This window comes from Cyclopterus lumpus, chromosome 3, assembly GCF_009769545.1.
Source record: "Cyclopterus lumpus isolate fCycLum1 chromosome 3, fCycLum1.pri, whole genome shotgun sequence".
In the NCBI taxonomy this organism is placed as follows: domain Eukaryota; kingdom Metazoa; phylum Chordata; class Actinopteri; order Perciformes; family Cyclopteridae; genus Cyclopterus; species Cyclopterus lumpus.
In genome coordinates, this window is record NC_046968.1 from 18,189,713 (window position 1) to 18,209,508 (window position 19,796).

Below are 19,796 nucleotides of genomic sequence, written 5' to 3' on the forward strand. Positions count from 1 at the left end.
AAAGTTATAAAAAAACATAATATAGTGCGTAATGAAAATAGCACGCGATAAATGCCTAGCCCTCGCATGTCATGAATATGTTTTGGTCATGAAAAGTCATAATATAATACTACATAAACTTGTCATAATAATATCATTGTATGTAAATAAAATTAATAAAACCTGCCAAAGTATAGTGTGCCATAAGAAGATAATGAGATAGTATGTCATACAAGTGTCATAGTATAGTATGAAAATGTCATAAAAAAGTCATAAAAATGCCATAGTATACCATGAAGAAATAATAGTATAGTACACCATACAGAATATATGATTGTATGCCATATAAAGTCACATTGTTTGCCATTTAAAGATAACAACATATTAGGTCATATAAATCTTTTACTGTAGTATGCCATACAAATGTCTTAAAGATGTCAGTGTAGTATGCCATAAAAGATAGTGTGTCATAAAAATGTCATAGTGTAGTATGCCACGATAGTCATACTTCTGCTTTGACCTTCAGTTTATACTTTGAAGCTCTGATATTTTTAAAGCAAACATAATCTGTTTAATATTCATCAGTGTTGAATATGTTCCGACAGACACTCACCAGATAGTCATGCTCTATCAACATATTCTTTTCAATTGAACTCTGTCTTAATGAAAACTGAAATATTATTTTATTGTAAAATCATGGCTCCCCTGTCTAGCTAATTAATATTGAGGTTCTCTTCAGTACTGTGGACCAACCATCTTAGAACAAACAGAAATAGCTCAATAGGATTAGGTTATGATACAATAACATAAACCAGAGGTGAAAGCATCAAATCCTGGCTTTGTTTTAGGAGGATCCAGAGAAGGACCATACCATCACATAGAATAGTATTAATAGTATAGTATGTATATAGTATAGTAAGTCAGTTATTTAATGACATAGCATACTATGCATAGACTGTAGTGTTTTTCAGGTCCACCCCTCCTCACCTTGTTGTCCTCGTCTGCTGCTCCTCCCCCAACACCTTGTCTTATTTCTGAGAACCAACACACTTTATTTTTGTTTGTCTATTTTCAGTCTTTGGCATTGGCACTTATTCTAGTAATCAAACAACCTTCAACATGGCGAGTTGAGATGTTGTGAAAAAAAGAAGCCATGGTGTGACAATCCCAAAACAAGCACTGGTCTAGAAGACGTCTTGAGTTCAGAAGACCAAAACAAATCAAATCCTTTCTTGTTCAAAGTATTATCCTAAACAACCGCAGTTTGCAGCCACGATAGCTGTGAGCAAATATACCATCAAATGATCCACAGTATGAGAACATAAACAAAACAATGACTGCTTTATTAGCGTAGCATTTCATCTTAAGTGGCATTGAATAGTTAACATGCATGAAATATTCAAACACAGCTTTGGAACATGGCTGACATGACTTATTTAAAGCTTAGATAAGTATACGATATGGCTGCAAACACAAGCAGTTCTCTGTTCGAGCATGAATGCATGTTGAAGTTCTGTTTGAAACAGATTCATTTCCCAGTAAAAACACAACCCGTTACTTTTGTCTTCAAATCCCTGTGCGAGACAAAAACATCAGAAAGAAACGCGCATGGCAACAGTAATAGAAAAAGACTGTATTAAATGTTCCCCTTTCACTCAACACCAAATGTCAAAACAGAATATGGCTTTTAAGTTCATCATAATCAAACAGCATTCAATCAGCAGTTTTAATTCAAAGAGGAAACATTTAAAGGAGTTTTTAGTTCATACTTGTTGGGAAAAGGGGCTTTGACAAGCATATTTTAACAAACTAATACATTTTTCTTTTTCTTGATTCCACTTAAATGTCTTTGTTGTATGGAGGAAAAAAAAACTGGGTCTGTCATGGAATGTTTTACTTGTAATTCTCATTTATGTACAGACGCATTCAGTTTTTTTAATAAAAGTGATTTGTCCTTGAAAACGGTGAAATCGGAGTTGATGGCCAATCTGAGGCAGGGCCCCATTATCATTTAGAGATTATCTCAGTGAGGAGGATCTGGCCGTGCATCCTATGACAAGCAAGATGAACACTAATATATTTACTGTTTGGTCCAACATTTCACAGATAAAGTTAATTCATGGTGAGCAACAACATAACATTACAATAATAATTAAAAAAATGTACACACTAGAGGAGATTGTCTTTCACTTTATGCAGACATTTATGTGAAGTTGAGGCAGCCCACACTGCTTATTTGGTCCTTAAAGATTGATAAATAAACACAAGATCAGATAGGAGAAAGAAAAGAGTGAAGGGGGAAAGGGAGAAACAAAAATAGCACAGAGGTAGAGAGGAAGTTTTTGACATCATATCCAGCTTCCAGCAGTTGTCTCTTAACATTGTTTTGCATTATTGCACTGCAACGGACACACAGAAGAATGACAATCTTAAAACAAATCTAGCACACCCAAAACCACAACACACATGTTCACATATATTAGGAATCAACAGATTACTACTTTAGATCTTTTGTTGCCTTTTAGAATTGAATAGATGAGGGAAGACGCTGGATAGAGACATTACCTCATTACCTTTTCATTAAAAAAGGTTCAGATCATGCCCCTTTTGAAAACTGACAGGCAGTGGTGGAAGAACTTTTTTGAAGTATTTGCATTAAATTATTATATACTATGTATATATATATATATATATATATATATATATATATATATATATATATATATACACACACACACACACACACTATATATATATATATATATATATATATATATATATATATATATATATATATATATATACTGTGTGTGTGTGTGTGTGTGTATATATATATATATATATATATATATATATATATATATATATATATATATATAAGATGTTTGGTGTGTTGAATCAAAGTAGGGCAGAGAAGGGCAGTATCTTTTCTGAAGTTTTGGTTCTAAACATCAAATAAACTGGATGATCTTTGCACTAAGCCCATGTACTTAAGGTTTGGTGATTTACCTGATTAATAACCAATGCATCCCACCATATGACTCCTTCGAATGATTATACGTTTTCCTTATGGTCCCCTTGGGATATGAGCTGACAGTGTCAGCAATAGCCCGTGTTTGCGTCACATTTCCAGAGTCACATTGTTGCCAACATGTAGTTAGCACTTCACACAGATAGACCATGTAGTGTACGTCTCTAGATCTGCAGCACCAGGCCAGCAGCGGAGATGTTGTCTCCTCCACCTGCAGTTTGGTAAACCTCAGTGCACACCAGCACTGGTGCTACACAGATCTCGTAGTTGTCCTCATCCCAGCAGCTGACCGGCCTGGTCTCCTGCAGAGGGATACGCTGGCTGCCTTCCCTCCGGCTAACAGAGAAGGAGTCGTCCATGATGAGCCTTGCCTTGCTGGGGTCAATGTCGTTAGAGCCACAGACATGGCGGTTCGCCGTGAGAGAGGCCTTGGCGGTGGCTGACATGGTGTTCTTCCACTGGGAGCCGCGTGTCACAATCATGGCCTGAAAGGCCAGCGTGTGGACATGGAGCCGAGTCAGCGGCTTAGCTTTAGCACCATTTGTGTCACTTTGTTCACTGCCATTCTTGGAGCGGTGGTTCACAAGACGGTAGACCTCCCTCATCTGGTCAAGAACAGTAGCTACACGAGGGTTTGGGTCCGACAACACGGTGATGTTGGAGCCTTTAAGCAGGCTGAGCAAGTTGGGAAGCTCCTGTTCATTCATGCCTAAAGAGTCCGCCTGGGGAAAGCAGAATCCGGATGAGTGATTAAACTACAGAATACACCACCATGCAAACTACTACACGGACAATTACTATTTAGAAAATGGGCCAGAAAGTAGTTATTGAAGTGGCCAGAACATACTGTATTTTTTATACGCACTATGGTTTTACATTTGTTTTCTCACTTTACAGCGAGATACTACTGAACAAGACATTAAACAAAGTCTAATATAAACATGTATACAATACAGATGTTAAACAATATATATATATATATATATATATATATATATATATATATATATATATATATATATATATCACCAGTCATTGGTCAAAATAATTGGAAGCTTAGCATCAAAAAGTATGTTGTGTGTTAATATTAACAGCCATTCTTAAAACATCGCAATAGAAATAAAAGGGTTATTTACGGGTTAGCAGTATTGGAATTAGATCAATGATCAGATGGACACAATATGGACCAACAAATCAGTGTAAAACTTTTCAATCCCACCACTGAGTAGACTGCAAATCAAGTTTCAAACTACCTGGTATTATTTGTCAGACATCTTGTACCTAACCATCATACGTCACTCTTTTATTCCTCATTCCACTTTCTTTTTTGTCCCACCACTGTGTTTATGTAATTGTTCTAGTCCTCTTAATGTGAATTAATTTGTTCATTAATGTGACCGTTCAGTCATACTTACGTGGGGAATGACATAGTGAAGTAGATCTTCCATTATACTCTCTTCTACAAAACTGGCCATCTCAAAATGGACTCCAATCGTTGGAGACGAGGAGGACAGAAGGTCCGACAGGCGGGAGAAGAGAGCGTCCCGCTCACCTGGAATGATGAAATGAACAGGTGAAAGAGAAGAGATTCAGACAAAAGGTAGCCAGACATTAAGGACTGAAAGAAACAAATAGGCTATGGAACAATGCTTACCTCACTCAAGAACGTTTTTCTCAACATGTACTAATGAGTCTGAGGCCGTGTTCAGCCTTTACGCATAACTCAGAATAGTAGCATCGTTTTAAAAGATAGATTTCTTTAATTCACATCTACATGTTTTTCTAAAACCGGACAACTGACAAATGTTCAGCACGCTCACACAAAGCAGCAGACACTGCAACTAATAAAAGGGTTGTCTCTTACCAGCCTGGAACGGGAAGTTATCCATCATCTGCAGCCCACCCACCACCAGTAAATCTGGGTTGAAGTCTTGGAGTTTCTCAGCAAACTCTGCCATGGAGTCCAGGTAGGGGTTATGGTCATCGCTATGGACGATATATCTACAGAAACAAACAGTCAGCTTCAAACATAGTAGAGACACTTGGTTCTGTAACTCACAACATTCATTTCATGGTGGAAAAATGTGTCTCTGGATTAAATACTCTTACATACGTGGTTCACCTTAATGATCCCTAAATATTCTCAAAATATCTCCTAAACGCTCTGATAGATACCTGTTGGCTCTACGAGAGGTATAGTGACCCCAGCTAGCACCAGATGGATACTCCAGGATCAGATGGATGTCTGGCTCCTCAACGATGTTACCTGCCACTGGAAAAGACAAAGCTAGATTAGTACAGGAGCATGGAAGTGAAGGAGACGGGATGGTAAACCGAGAGGGCAGAGGAGGTGGGTGTAGCAGTATGTGTCTTTGTACCTGTAATGTGCGGTGACAGGACATCAGTAAAATCGGGGCTGAAACTTCCCCCTAGCAAAATATCACATCCCTCGGTTGCCATGCGACCAGCCATTACTGGGGCATTGCCACCTACTGCCCATCTGTTTCCAGGTAGGTCACGGGACGCTTCGACCAGCTCACTGAATAGGGTATCATTCAGCACAAAACGCCTGCAAATTAAAAAAAAAGCAAACTAACTGTGAAACAAAGCTCAAACTTGAAAGCACCAACATAATTTATCTAAAACCTATTTTTGTCTTATATTGTAGTTATTTGTATACTATTTGTAAGCAATTGCCACTGTGTATGGAATGTACTGTATAAATAACAAGAGACCATCTTGCCATAGGATCACACCAGCCAGGGCCGTAAAGTAGGGGGGCAATGGTCCGTTTGCACCCTTGCTCAGACCCCACCCATAATAAATATATGTATAAATATAGAAAAAGAAGAGAAACAGAAGTAGAAGTGAAGTGCACTGGAGTGAAATACGGCTACACGTGTGGTTTTGTTCTTTACAATCCCGAATTCCACAAGAAAAAAGGTACGACAGAAGCAAAGGAAATAACTCTAAATACAGAGGAGAAAAATACCTGGTTTGGGTCTAATTGAGATTTGTAGACAACATTTGTTATTCTTATTAACTCTCACATATTCTCTTCTCTTCTCCTTTCTGTCCATGATGATTTTATAAGCATGTGTTGATGCTTTTCCAGACAATGAATAAGGGCTCACAGGCACCACAGCCAAAACAGGAGAAGTCCCCAATGCATATGAAGAGATGGGCGACGAGTTCCACAGCACAAACACCCAACACTTTGGTAACTGACAAACATCAACAGCAACAAAGACCAAACAATACAGATGAGCATTGACGAAATCAAGGTTTGTCATTATTACTTGGTAAGTATATTTTGCGGAGAAATTGATGGCCAGAGGAAAGAAGACTTTTATGTATGTTCGTTATAAATGAACCACTAAACATTCATAGTGGCATACAAGTGTGTTTGAGAAAGAGCATGTGACAGAGAGCGCATCAATTTGGTGAGCACAGTAGCCTGGGGACTCAGACACATCGTGCATGTAAACAGAAAAACTCAGCTATCAAGTTATAGCATACAGAAGAATAAAGAAATCAACAGTTTGTATGAGCACCTGTTTGCACACATGTGTATGTATATTATCATACTGTAAATTCAGGATTTATTAACTAGACTACAACTATCTCATGTTCAGCTCATAGTGACACAACACTTACTCTGCAGCGGCTCCCGGTGCAAAGAAGTAGGCAAAGCTCTCAGCCAACTGCACTTCATTTTCGATGTAGTCATGGTGTAGGGGCTGGTCAGTAGGAGGGAGGCCAATCTTATTAAGCAGGGTAACCCCATCCACTATCAGGTCAACACAACCTCCAAAACCTGTGGATGAGGGAGAGGGGCAGTGAGCTAAAGACAAAGAAGGATACATTTGTGATAAAAAACCCACACCCAAAGATAGGTATATGACTTGATCTGGGAATAACGAGAAGGAGTGGATAAAGAGACCGCCTCCAGGACCTTCCACCGTGGCTGGTCAAATGATCCAACACTTCGATACAGTTTCCTCTGTGGGATCAAACCTCACCAACACATAACTTTCATCTACAAACATTTTCTGTATATTCTGAACAAAGGCAGACATGACGCACAACAACCACAGATGGCCTAACTGTGTAGACAAACTGTCTGCGCCCACATTTAAATTAGATTTGAATATTGAACTTATTTTGACAGTAGCTTGACATGCATCTGCTTTGTTTGCAATTGCTTTCCAATGTTCTTCATCAGACAGTGCCCATCTAGATAGTTCTTCTAACCATTTGCTGTAAATAAAGAAAAAATAACCTGTGTATATTTGGTTATCTGGTCAGCACTGAAGTGGTCCATAATTATTGTGCTTTTGGTTGTCAGTCAATTTAGAATGTGTTTTTTTTCCTGTCCAACATTGTTTAGGGGTTGTGTTTTGTATGTAACCTGGCTGCAAGTTCATTTCTCTTTTGGACAATAAAGATACCTAAAGAATATATTTGATTCTGAATAACAGCAACGAAACCGGTCTGACTGCATGGCAAAGCTTGTTAATGAACTGGGTAAATAAAGGTTGTACAGATATGGTGATCACTTCTGTTATGTGATTGGAACAAGGCTCAAAGATTTAAGGATTAGATCATGACAGTAAAAACAGAGGTCTTACACGCTAATAATGTTTGCTAAAACCTCTCTGAAGCAGTTTGTCAGGTGAGGAATTCCATCTTTGAAGACATTACACTACATGTCATTTAGCTGACGCTTTTATCCAAAGCGACTTACAATAAGTGCATTAAACCATGAGTCCAAACTCAGAACAACAAGAATCAAGCAAGTACAATTTCTTCAATAACGTTAAACTACAAAGTGCTATCAGTAAGAGCCATTTAAGTGCTACTAAAGTGCTAAACTACAAAGTGCTATCGGTAAGTGACATTTAAGTTCTACCAGAGTGCTACTACGGCTCTACCTTCCCTATTCAAGGTAGTCGAAAAATATGTGTTTTTAGTTTGCGACGGAAGGTGTAGAGACTTTCTGCTGTCCTGATGTCAATGGGGAGCTCGTTCCACCATTGAGGAGCCAGCACAGCAAACAGTCGTGATTTTGTTGAGTGTTTAGCTCGAAGTGAAGGAGCTACAAGCCGATTGGCAGAAGCCGAGCGAAGTGAACGAGCTGGGGTGTACGATTTGACCATGTCCTGGATGTAGACCGGACCCGATCTGTTCGCAGCACGGTACGCAAGTACCAATGTTTTGAAGCGAATGCTAATGAGCGGAAGATAGACTAATCTAGCTTCTTGGCATCTACAGTTACAATGCAAGACGGTGAATACAAACTGCTTGTTGTACTTTTCACTTGTTGCACAGCAGCCCTTTTGATCAGTTGTGGGTATTAAACTATGGAGCTGTTGTCTTTAAGCCAACATACAAAAGCCATAACACTTCTCTACAGTGTCATGTTGATCTCTGCACTGAACAGCCCTGTGGACTGTTGTGACATCATGATCTCCCACTCCCTCTTTTCCTTAACTAAACTACATTCCTCTGTGTTGTTTAACTGGTTTCGCTCAGATCATTTTTGGTCAGTCATTTGTCGACAAATCTCCTGATATTAACTGGAAAGAAGCACATGTGTAACCTAGCTGGGTTAATTTAAATAGCGTTAATGTCACGTTATAGCTGGTTAGCGATATAACGTTAGCTAGCTAAACAACTTGTATTGAAACGTTAGCAAGTGGGCGCAATTAACGTGATGCATTACAAAAAATGATAAAAGCTGTTATAAAGCTGCCATTTCATCTGGAGCAGCTTTATAACTTCAATAACATCTGACGAGGCCAATTATTTCGGACTTAAACGATCATTAAGCCCCTAAAACAAGTTGAAGCTAGGCAGCGCTAGCTAACGTTAGCTCACACCCCTTGCACTTACCAATCGCCACTTTCGGTTTGGCGACGTTATCCATCCCGACTTTCCCCTCTGCCCGCAGCAGAGAGGACAGGACGGTGTCTAGCCGGTCGCCCAGGACTGCGTCATGAGGTGACCGGAACCAGACGGCCAACAAAACTACAAACAGGGACACAAGGGGCCCGTATTTCATCCACGAAACCCTGCCTTCTCCCTCCATCGCTCTCCGTGTGAGTCTGACTCGCTACTGTTGGTCGCCCTGCGAATAACGAAGGAGCAGCGTGCGCGCGCTCGACCAGTAAAGAACCGTGGGTTCGGTTGTGCGTTTGTTTTGAGAGCCGGGCTGTGCCGGAGGGCACTTAACTGGACGAATACTCAGCAGAATCCATTTCAGCTATTTATTTTAAACAGTTCAACCGTGTTTGAACCTCTGTTATGAACTGCTTTCTACATCTTTCTGTGAAGGAAGTTTCTTTAGTTTGTTTCGTTTTTACCCAAACACCGCTTACCAGGTTGGGTAATGGGTAGACGCCGGTGTCAAAAACAAACGCCTTATATTCTACTCCGAAGGGGAGTGTTTGTTTTGCTTCCAACAAGGCGGAAGTGGCAACGCTGTTTTTCTTTTTCTTTGAACATTTCAACTTTAATGTGTTTGCTACTAAGCGTTGATTCCCAGTTAGTCCACAAAGTAGAAACAACGTTTCCAGTTGGTCTTGCTTACATAACAAAAGCAACATTGGTTACTGCTTTAGGATGAATGCTAGTTATAAACCAGTCTCTTTTACACACATTCTTTTGGGTACAGTTGTAGATGCAGCAGAAACCGATCGACGAAGCATCCGTTCATCGATCACATCTCGACCCACATTTTCTTAGTGAGTCCATCGCATCAGGCGTGCAAATCAGTATCATAAAATGAAAATTGTTTTAAAATACCAGCATCTGTATCCATGAGTAAAAAATGAAAATGAATTGGGATTCATGTGGTTTTATTTATTTCAGAACATAAAACAGTTATGTACCAATATTTGTACTCTATACAGGCAGACAATAAAAACATCCAATTGGCAACCATATTCTTAAAAAAGAAATTTAAATTTTTCATCCGGTATTCAAAAATTAAAAAACATTAACAGGCACCAATCACAATGGGAACATCCTAACATATAGTGGCATTTGCGGCACTGAGAAATAATGTTGAATAAAATATAAAATATGAAAGCTGTGTTCATAAAAAAGTAGACAAATTAAAACTCTGCTGTATTAGGCTGAGTCTTGTAATTTATCCCAATCATAAACTCAGTTTTTCTAAGACACTCTCTGCAAGTACCAAAAATGTGATGACATAGGCAACAAATAAAGTTCTACAACAGTGCCAATATGCTTCAAATCACCTGAGAAAAGTGTAATGCACCTAAACGTTTAAAAAAAACTTTTTCCTCCCATGCAACATTGCTTTAGGAGATAAGTGAACAAGCCCTTGCAACAGCTCATTCACAAAAAACACCTTCAATAAAACAATGCTGATTTGTGCTCAAACACATACTCTATCTGCTAATAGATGAGGTGTAGGTTGCTCTTGAGTTTGTTCTGTGTGCTGTCAAAAGCAAACAACATGCAATGTTTGCAAGTTGATTAGAGGGCTTTAAAAAAAATAAAAAAGGACTAAAAGCTGTTAAGAGTTTGAGAGCTGGCATTTTGAGTGTATCGCTCTCCAGTGATTTAGTAAAAACACCGCAGCTCAACACCTGCAAGAGAGAAACAGTGTCAGTAAGCCACAGATCTCTAGCTACATGCATACTTTTATACTTTTGTTGAGGATTTCACAAAGACAATAGTTTCTCAGATTTAAAATGGGAGCTAATGGAGTGGTACAGCTACAACTATGAGGCTCGAGCACAAATACAAAGCCATGCATTCCAGTGCGCATTATGATATTATACTAGGGAGGCTGCAAGAGAATGGCAGCATTATACTGTCTAGGCACACAGTAAACAAAGGTTTGTTTGAGGCCAAGACTTACATAGTTTTGTCTTACCTTAGAATCTATTTGGGAATCCCAGCCACAATCTCAGACTCAATACCACAGTGATTTGATCCTCGCAGGAACTTAAAGAATCCTGAAGAAACAGAAACAGACCAGAGGGCACTTTATACATTACAAAGATAATAGATGTGACCCAACATTAGCAATTGTTATAGTTAAGTGTCAAATATAGAGATAGTTTACGTGTGAGAACATATGGTATGCAAGGCAATTTTGCATATTTTAACCTGATGCAGACAAGTATTCATATAAATGATTTTTAAACATAGCAATAACACTAATACAAATAGTATCAAATAAAAAAGTACTGGATGGGTATGAAAAGTTTGTGTCACACCGTCAGGTGTTGATTCAACAATGTGTTCAGTTGAGGCTGAGGCTGCAGTTGGTGTATAAAAACGTAAACTTTATTAGAATCATCATATACATGCAGGTACATGAAATTGGACATCTGTATTTCACCCATCCTACGCATTTAGGAGCAGTGAGCTGCTGTAAAGCGTCCGGGGATGAACTTGGGGTTCGGTGTCTCGCTCAAGGACATTTGGACATGCGGACACTAAGAGAATCAAACTGCTCATCCACTAAACTGCAGCCGCCCGACTGCATTACATTGAAGGGATTGAGAATATTTCATTCCTTTCATACATAGAAATAGGACTACTGTTTTTAAACCGATACATATTATTATCGTGAGCATTGGTGTATAAATGTTAGTTAAATTATATAAAATATGCATATTTGCTCACCATTATCACCCCAGTCAGTGTTCCAGGAGTTGGCACAGAGCCAGTAGCGAACCCCATCCTCCTCTCCCCAGCCCAGGATCTTGATGGCGTGGCCACCCACCGCAGACCCAGACACATGCTGGTACACACCTGGAAATGAGAAGAAAATAAATAAGGAGGCGAGGAACACGACAGAGAGGAGGCAAGAGTTTCAGTTCAAGTGTGTGCGAAAGAAAGTCAGAAACATCATTTTAAAGAATCACTGAGCAAAACGTGCAATGAGCGTTTAACCTTTTTCTCAACAGGTTGCGAGTGTACAAGCACTCAGTATTCTGTGTGTTTGTACACATTTGTCTGCTCATGGTGCAGGTGTTCTTACCAGACTTGTACAGCACAAAGTCTTCATAGACGGTAAAGGCTCCCTCTACTGGGCCATTCTTGTATATCTCACTCTGAATCTGCTCCTCTTCTGGCAGCACGCTGTAAGACGTTTTACCTGCAACACACATCTGAATTAGGAACCGGTGCAGAGAGAGCGTGTGTGCGCAAACAGCTTTATTCATAAGATTAGGGTTAGGCTCATTATAGGACATTAACGTACTGCTTGTAGGACATACTAGAGTGATTAATGGAACATGATCCAAAGATAAACAGTTAGATCAAACAGCTAATAAATATTAAGTATGTGTAAGTTAGTTTAAATGTATACACGTTAGTGATAGATGAAAATGTCTTTCTTGACAAAAACATGTTTGTATGAATACAATATGAGTTTACATATTTCATGATAATAAATCATGCTTCAACTAAATCTATTTACTGTTCAAATAATTGCTAGTTTCATACTGTTTTTATCAACAGAGCCACATCAAATAACATATATATATATATATACTAGAAAAATCTTTCCTGTTAAAAAAAAAAAATTAATAACAACCAGAGCAATATACGGTTTGAATATTATTTTATATACTAAATACTGGTGTGTGTGAAAAGACTCGTTAGCGATGTTAACAATGCTAGCATTCTTAACTCTTATTCCTCGCATGCAGGTATTTATGGAAGTATTTTTTTCTCCAGCTGTTCTTACCAAAGTGCTTGTCCACTTTGTAGCTGGGTGTGTATCCAGGTTCACACCGGAAGACACACTTGGGTGTATGTCCACCCTCCCCAGAGCAGGACGGTCTGCTGCCATTCACGTGGTGTTCACAGGGGGGGATGGTGTAGGGCCGACAACCTGTATACACAAAGAGTAAGACACAAAGATCTGAATTGTACACACCACATACACGTACCACTGCGGGAGTCTCACACACAAAACATACCAATGTGGGAGTCATAGAGGCCGCCAGACACCAGCCCCTCAGAGGTCCAGTAGTCCCAGGCAGCTGCAGGGTAGCCACCATTACAGCTAAATAAAGAGACCGAAAGTTTGTCTTTTTTAATCCACTTTTACAAACAACCACTATGCCCTCCAAATGTTCACACTGTACAATATTCGGGAGGCTCCTCAACCAATACAGATTATGAATCCTACCTCTTGCAGTTGTACTGTGTATCTGCTGATACCAAGAACTGCGGCGCATTTTTAAAATATGGATACCTCATCACGAGAATCTCCCTGGAATCATCTTGCTGTCACTTTACCTCGAGGCAACTGTATTTCATGTGGCAGTTACGCCATAGCCCGATACACTTAATACGGTCAGTTTTGGCGCAGATACTAATTCTGTGTATTGACTTGCTGCATTCCTATACATTATCAGACTTCTATCTTCCTATCAGGTCATTAATGGAGAGCTTGTATTATTGGGTTTGGTACTGATACGGTACGGGCCACATCAAGCAGGTCACTGCGATCATCTACTGGGGACAGTTGAAGACAAGAAAGGAGTGAAACCTTCCACACATTACTGCGTCTCACCCCATACCACAGCTCTCGCAGCAGGACAGCAGATCCTCTGAGGAGATCTCCACGCTGACCTTGGCATTGCTGTGGATACACACTCGGTCAGAGATGGCCTCCGCAGCACCAAATGCCTGTGGGCAGAAACACCAAGACATGATACAGACACACAATATGAGTTTCATTTTTGATTATCTGAACTATGGAGGGTTTAAGAAAAGAAGGTCTTGTTTGTTGTTAGATTGCCATGCCCTTCAAAGCATGTTAATTATTTGGGGACAGTGCAAATAAAATGGACTTGTTTGTCAACTTTCAGCATCTAACCACAATCAAAATTCACCATTGTATACAAAATTCCCTCGATCAAGTGTCTTTGCAGAATGCGGGTGCAAAAAAAACGACTTTAAAACTACCATAAATGGCGTGCTGTGCAACTGCCACTGTGTAAGAAGTAATGTGCCATGAGATGAGCCGGCACTTCAACATTTAAAAAAAAAACTCTTGTACACTTAATACTCGTGTGCCATTGTTTAAGATACGGCATACCTACCCCTGCACTAGGAAATCGGAATAAAAAATAAATTAAATCCTCACATCTTGGCCACATGTTTCGAACAGTTGAGTTTGTATCTCACCCAGCAGGATCCACAGGAGCCCTGGTCTCTGATCTCCTTCAGAGTGGGACAATTGGGCCACTGCTCCCTGGAGTCAAAGTTGGTCGGCATCTTCATGTCTCCAGCATACTGAACGCTGCAGAGTAAAACAGTGTTATGGAGTATTACTGTGCGCTATTACAGCTTACACTTGCAGTGTAGGCCGACTTCATGGATTTTTCATTTTGTGCATGGTGCATATATAATTAGGGGATGTACAGCGGAGCAAGTACTCACTCTCAATGTTATGCAAGAATAATGAAATACTAATCTAAAAGTTCATCTCCTGTGTTTCTCGATCAAGACTCACATGACTGGCAGCTTCGGTCCGTTCAGCATCGTACCGCAGAGTCTCTTGACATAACTGTAGTCAACATTATGGAAGTTGTGACCAGCCTGCGAGAGAGGAGGGAGATTAAGTCAAATAGAACTGCTACCAAGCTGAAAAAAACCTACAAAATTAAAAACTAAAAACTCACCTTCCAAGTAGTGTTGACCTTATTGATGAAGTTGACCATCTCACTGGACATTGGTTTGAAATGGGGTCTGGCCAGGCTCACCGACAAGCTGGCAGCCAATAACAGAAAGGTTGAACACCACATTTTGCCTGAAAAATAAAAAATTAAGAGGACAAGTTTATTTGTTGTACAAATGTACTGGAAAACCACAGGGCGGGCACTACTCCGTGAGCTAGCCAATGGGGCACGCTCACTAAAAACGAGGACTACAACACAAACAGAGGAAGGGCAACTTCATTCTCTCCATTATATCTTTTTGTTTTTTGCTGGCTCAAAAACACTCACACACAAACACACACACACTAAAACTGAAAGCTGAACAAACATTCACCGTTGACTAGACATTGAGACTCTGGTTGCAGCTACAAGTGGAACATGCCACGGAGAGCAGAGGAAACCTCTTATCCTCAGTCATGCTCTTCAGACCTCTCAAGTGGTAGCACAACAAGTAGTCCTGACATTTCAACCAATAACTTAGATTTATGTCTACATGGCTTTCCTATACTAGATTGACTGGGTTTCAGTTCCTACTTAAAAAAATCCCCAAGAATAATACGTCCTTCCCCATGCTGCAGAAAACTCCCCCAACAAATGCAAATGTGGCACTCTTTCAGTTTTTAGATCAAATCTTTTTGCTCTGCAACGGTACACATGAGACCACTATGAGGAGGTGAAATGCTGTGGTCAGAGTTGATATCAGCTGCAGACAACAAGAGCCCATTAGAGATCATAACGTAGCCCATTAAATAGAGGCATGGGTTGTGCTCAGTATAAGCAGGGTGCTCTAAATCCAGCAAAATCAATACCAGTGCAGACACTGTGCTTCTTTATAAACCTGACAGGATGAACTAACATGCAATCTTTATTTAAAATAAGATGTTAGTTTATAGACTTGGACAGTAGGAGTGGAGCACAAACATCTTTTTACAAAAGAAAGACAGGAAATGTTAACTTTTTCCTTTTCCATTCAGATATTCTGTTTCTTTCTTTTTGTACCAGGTTGTGATCCAAGCAAGATTAGCAAACACTGATTTTGAATCAGTCTGTTGACAAACACAACTTTACATGGGCTTTTGTAGGCGCTTAATAGACTTCTCCAGCCAGTGCATACATTGGCACACTGCTGCACAGATCTTCTCTGAAGAACAAGGGCCTGTCTTGTTACTAATCTGTAAATCTGCACACCCCTTTAAGCACAATTGAGCAGAAGAGAATCCAATGAAAACACCTCAGGTGAGAGCGAGAAACAGAGAAAATATGAATTTCAATGAAACTGGTTTGATATCACATGACTGAAATATCATGAGCAAATAGTACACAAGAGGAAGTAAGACCAGAAAATTCCCCTTTACAGAATGATGAACCATTTGTCTTCCTTTCTTTAAAATCTAAACCAGGTTATTGTGAATATTAAACTTTCTTTAATTTACCATTTTCATTATATCAGATTATGTAATGCAACAAAAATGGGACAGAAGAGCCTACATTGGCTGGGCATTATAAGTGTATTTGAGGAGAGTTTTTATTCTACTGCGTGTGCTGTAAACAGCTTATATATGATTTATATCGCCGTGAATCATCTACATGTTGTGTTACTGAGTGAAACATTTAGACACAAAGACCAACAAATTCACATGAAATGACAAGACTAGTTTATCTGTTCAGTTTTTAGAGAAGTGGTTCAACCACACACGCAGAACAGAGCCTTGAAGCTGAAACAATGATTTGGATGTGATTTGGGGGAAGTGAACCTTCAGACGGCTGACTTGCCTCAAACCATCCGTCCCACGTCGATTACTTTCAACAGTTATCGTTGCAAGACTCACAACGGCTACATTAACTTGCTGAGTCAGTGGAGGGCGTGTGGCCTTTCTTTGAAAGCACTCTTGCATCTCAAAAATTGCTTTAGGCTTGATGACTTGGTGCTAACCAAGAGTGTTTTAAAAGGTGAAGGGGGTGTGACATTTATTTCCCTTATGCGGGGGAAATGGATGAGTCAGTTGCAAAGCTACCTACAACATTGGGTTGAGTACAGAAGGAGACCTTCAAAAAGTGTGTTCAGTAGCTACTTCATCTTATTTTTATAGTATTGTGTTGTTTTTCACATTTAAACTAAACAGGACAACGCTGATCAGTATTAGTATAGGTACCTATAAAATACTGAAGGTATAGGACAAAGCATTATTCTTTAATGTTCCTTCTCTTATACTATTCATTTCGGTGTATCCAGGACAAAGAACTGAACAAAATGTTAAGATACTGTACTAGTAAAGAATGTCTTAAACAAGTAAAACAGGTCAAATTAATCTGGTTTGTTTGTTCTGTGTCTACTAACAGAGACAACTAATTACTATTTTGTCCTTGTCACAATGGTGAGGGTCTACTGACAGGAAGGGGGTCGATGTGGATTTAAACAATATAGTTTCAAAGGTCAATATCAAGTGTGTGGTTGTAAATGTACAAAGTTCACTTTGTCATGTTTTGTTGTAATAGTCTGGCTGGAAATTGTGTCGTCGTTAAGTTTCTGGTGATTTTACACAAAGACCAATATATTCCTGTATATTCAGCTTGACTTCATCCCCTGGTTTCACCGACATGTTTATACCTGTGAACACGTCTCAGCCCTTTTTCTTTTCTTTTCTTAAAGCAGAGGACAGAATGGCTGCCTCCAGTTTCACTTTCATGTCCATGTTGTATCAATGTGCTCGGCGATGCAGTGTTAAGTTTCATGCTCATTTTAACTTCAGGTTTTAAGTTACTTTCCTTCTTTACTATGAGCTTCTGCATACACCGGATTTAACTCAACATTTCGATGTGTCCTAATCATTCATTAAGGAAACAATTACACATAATAAAATTAATCAGGGAGTCAAAAACAACAACCACGATGCGAGCAAGGAAAACCAACTGGACTTACATTGCTTTTGTTTTTGTATAAAAAAGTAGTCACTCAGTTCAAAAATACTAAATGTAAATAGGGTTTCGTGTATTCACTTCTATTTTAAGTGAATTGAAACAATCAGCTAGTTAGCTATCTTAATGTTAACGTTAACGTGAGCCGTTAACTGTTAACGCTCCGTGTAAACAACCTTTAACTTAGCTGAGGACAGAGCAACGGAAATAAGTAATGTACCTGTGGCTCGTTTGTCAGCTGTAGGTGTGGATATTAAATCTTCAGCTCCTGGTTCTCCGCCCGTCCGTGCGTCACTGGTCAACAACCAGAGATTGAGAAGCGCTGGCCCTCTCAATATATATTCATCGGATCACGTGACCCGGTCACATGAACGCAGCTCATGTGACCGGACGAGACCAAACCGGAACCCCCGCCAGGCCTCACGCCTCCTTGTTTGTGTCTCTGGTGATCTTGGTTCGTAACATCGGGGACGTTTTCTTATTCAGACAAATATAAAAAAATACACCCAACGACGAGAGAGTATATCTGCACTACTTCACACTCGCCGCTAGATGGTGCTGAAACTCCCCCTCATTGTATGAAATCCTACAATCTATGTATTTGTTTTTATTATGTAAGTACTGCAATCAAAATGGTATGAATTAAATGTAATTGTAAACGCAGGGATCTAAATGTCATGGATGAATGAGACAACAAACCCCAGATATAGTTTCTACCAGTTGTCTGACATCTGCTAAAAGGGTGTTCTAATAATATTTTCTGACATAAAGTTAACAACTAATGACAAGACATCATGACATGAAGCATCATTCTGGTGGTACTTTAACACATTTAATCTATCTGTGACTTTTTTTCAAAATAACTTGTGATTTGTAACTGGTTTGGACAGATCACTGACCACAGAGAACATGCTGATTGTTCGGCAGCTTTCTCTTCCTTTTATGTGTCTGTCATCTGACTTTCAAAATGATGATTAGGGAAACAATACTGTAACAGCACACGCACTTTAATCATTGTCTTATCAAGAAAGTTGCATCAGAGCAGATCCTCCTTTTGAAGTTGAGGGACACACTTATTTAACCAGGCGAACTTATCAACATCACAATCTTCTTTTAATTTAATTTAATTATTATTTAACTTATTTTCCTTGCAGGGATAAATCAAGTTGGAATGGATTGATTGAATTAAAGTACGGTATCAACTATGCTAATAACGCTGTTAATAGCATAGTTGATACTGTACTTTGATTCAATCAATCAACTCAAGTTGGAATGGATTGATTGAATTAAAGTACTTTAATTCAATCAATCCATTCCAACTTGAGTCTTTTTTCCGGAAGTCTCATCAGGAGTCTAGACGAAGGGGTTGACAGGTCTAACTGAGGAGAGTAATACAAATGCAGTCAAACAAAAACGGGGCAAATCCACGTTTTCATGGCACGGCAAATATATCGCGGTTTCCTGGCTTCAATACATGAACACACAACACAAAAAATTGTAGTATGTTTCAACTTTTTTGATGCCGCTAGCTCAGTGCTAACATCCGCTAGCACGGTCGCTAACACGGTCCAAGTTTATTCTGTACGTTTTCGCCGTCGAAATGCTACAAGACCCAACTTGCAGCATTATCGCGACTTTACACATTGTGTGTTTGGGCTGCTCTTGTGAAAAATGCATAAGAAATAAAAGGAAATCGATAGTTCCTTTGCAAAGATGAGGATTTATTGCATGCTGGGATACCAAACATGGCCATGTTTGTTGACACATATATATATAAATATATATGTTTGTATATATATGCGTTTATGTATATATATATAGAGATGAGGATGTATTGCATGCTGGGATACCAAACATGGCCATGTTTGTTGACACATATATATATAAATATATATGTTTGTATATATATATATGCGTTTATGTATAAACGTTTATATATATATATATATATATATATATATATATATATATATATATATATATATATATATATATATATATATATATATATATATATATATATATATATATATATATATATATATATATATATATATATATATATATATATATATATATATATATATATATATATATATATATATATATATATATATATATATATATATAGGCTGCACGGTGGTGTAGTG

General features: G+C 38.9%; 2 protein-coding genes across 2 annotated transcripts; both read right to left on the reverse strand.

The window, feature by feature from the left end:
- Positions 1-2,830: 2,830 nt before the first annotated feature.
- Positions 2,831-9,156, reverse strand: adpgk2 (ADP-dependent glucokinase 2). The gene is made up of 7 exons (XM_034559328.1): positions 8,906-9,156; positions 6,668-6,827; positions 5,389-5,579; positions 5,186-5,282; positions 4,875-5,011; positions 4,426-4,562; positions 2,831-3,732 (listed from the first exon to the last, which is right to left on the reverse strand). The coding sequence occupies exons 1-7, from the start codon at positions 9,099-9,101 to the stop codon at positions 3,175-3,177; spliced, it is 1,476 nt and encodes a 491-aa protein (XP_034415219.1). The 5' UTR covers positions 9,102-9,156; the 3' UTR covers positions 2,831-3,174.
- Positions 9,157-9,853: 697 nt separating this feature from the next.
- ctsba (cathepsin Ba) lies at positions 9,854-18,134 on the reverse strand. Its single transcript, XM_034559339.1, has 11 exons — positions 17,867-18,134; positions 14,695-14,822; positions 14,526-14,611; positions 14,198-14,312; positions 13,581-13,696; positions 12,982-13,067; positions 12,747-12,893; positions 12,036-12,152; positions 11,678-11,806; positions 10,920-11,001; positions 9,854-10,629 (listed from the first exon to the last, which is right to left on the reverse strand). Exons 2-10 carry the CDS (start codon positions 14,815-14,817, stop codon positions 10,928-10,930), a joined length of 993 nt encoding a protein of 330 aa, XP_034415230.1. The 5' UTR covers positions 14,818-14,822; positions 17,867-18,134; the 3' UTR covers positions 9,854-10,629; positions 10,920-10,927.
- Between the last annotated feature and the right edge of the window lie 1,662 nt (positions 18,135-19,796).

Bases quoted from the DNA above. Each gene is read 5' to 3' on its own strand.
- adpgk2 (XM_034559328.1), bottom strand. From the start codon at position 9,101: ATGGAGGGAGAAGGCAGGGTTTCGTGGATGAAATACGGGCCCCTTGTG. The intron at 5,580-6,667 runs GTAAGTGTTGTG...TTTAATTTGCAG, and splicing joins GCACCGGGAGCCGCTGCAGA to GCGTTTTGTGCTGAATGATA. The intron at 5,283-5,388 runs GTACAAAGACAC...TGTCTTTTCCAG, and splicing joins CCTGTCACCGCACATTACAG to TGGCAGGTAACATCGTTGAG.
- ctsba (XM_034559339.1), bottom strand. From the start codon at position 14,817: ATGTGGTGTTCAACCTTTCTGTTATTGGCTGCCAGCTTGTCGGTGAGC. The intron at 13,697-14,197 runs GTGAGATACAAA...TTCTGCCCACAG, and splicing joins GCTCCTGTGGATCCTGCTGG to GCATTTGGTGCTGCGGAGGC. The intron at 11,002-11,677 runs GTGAGCAAATAT...CTGTTTCTTCAG, and splicing joins CACTGACTGGGGTGATAATG to GATTCTTTAAGTTCCTGCGA.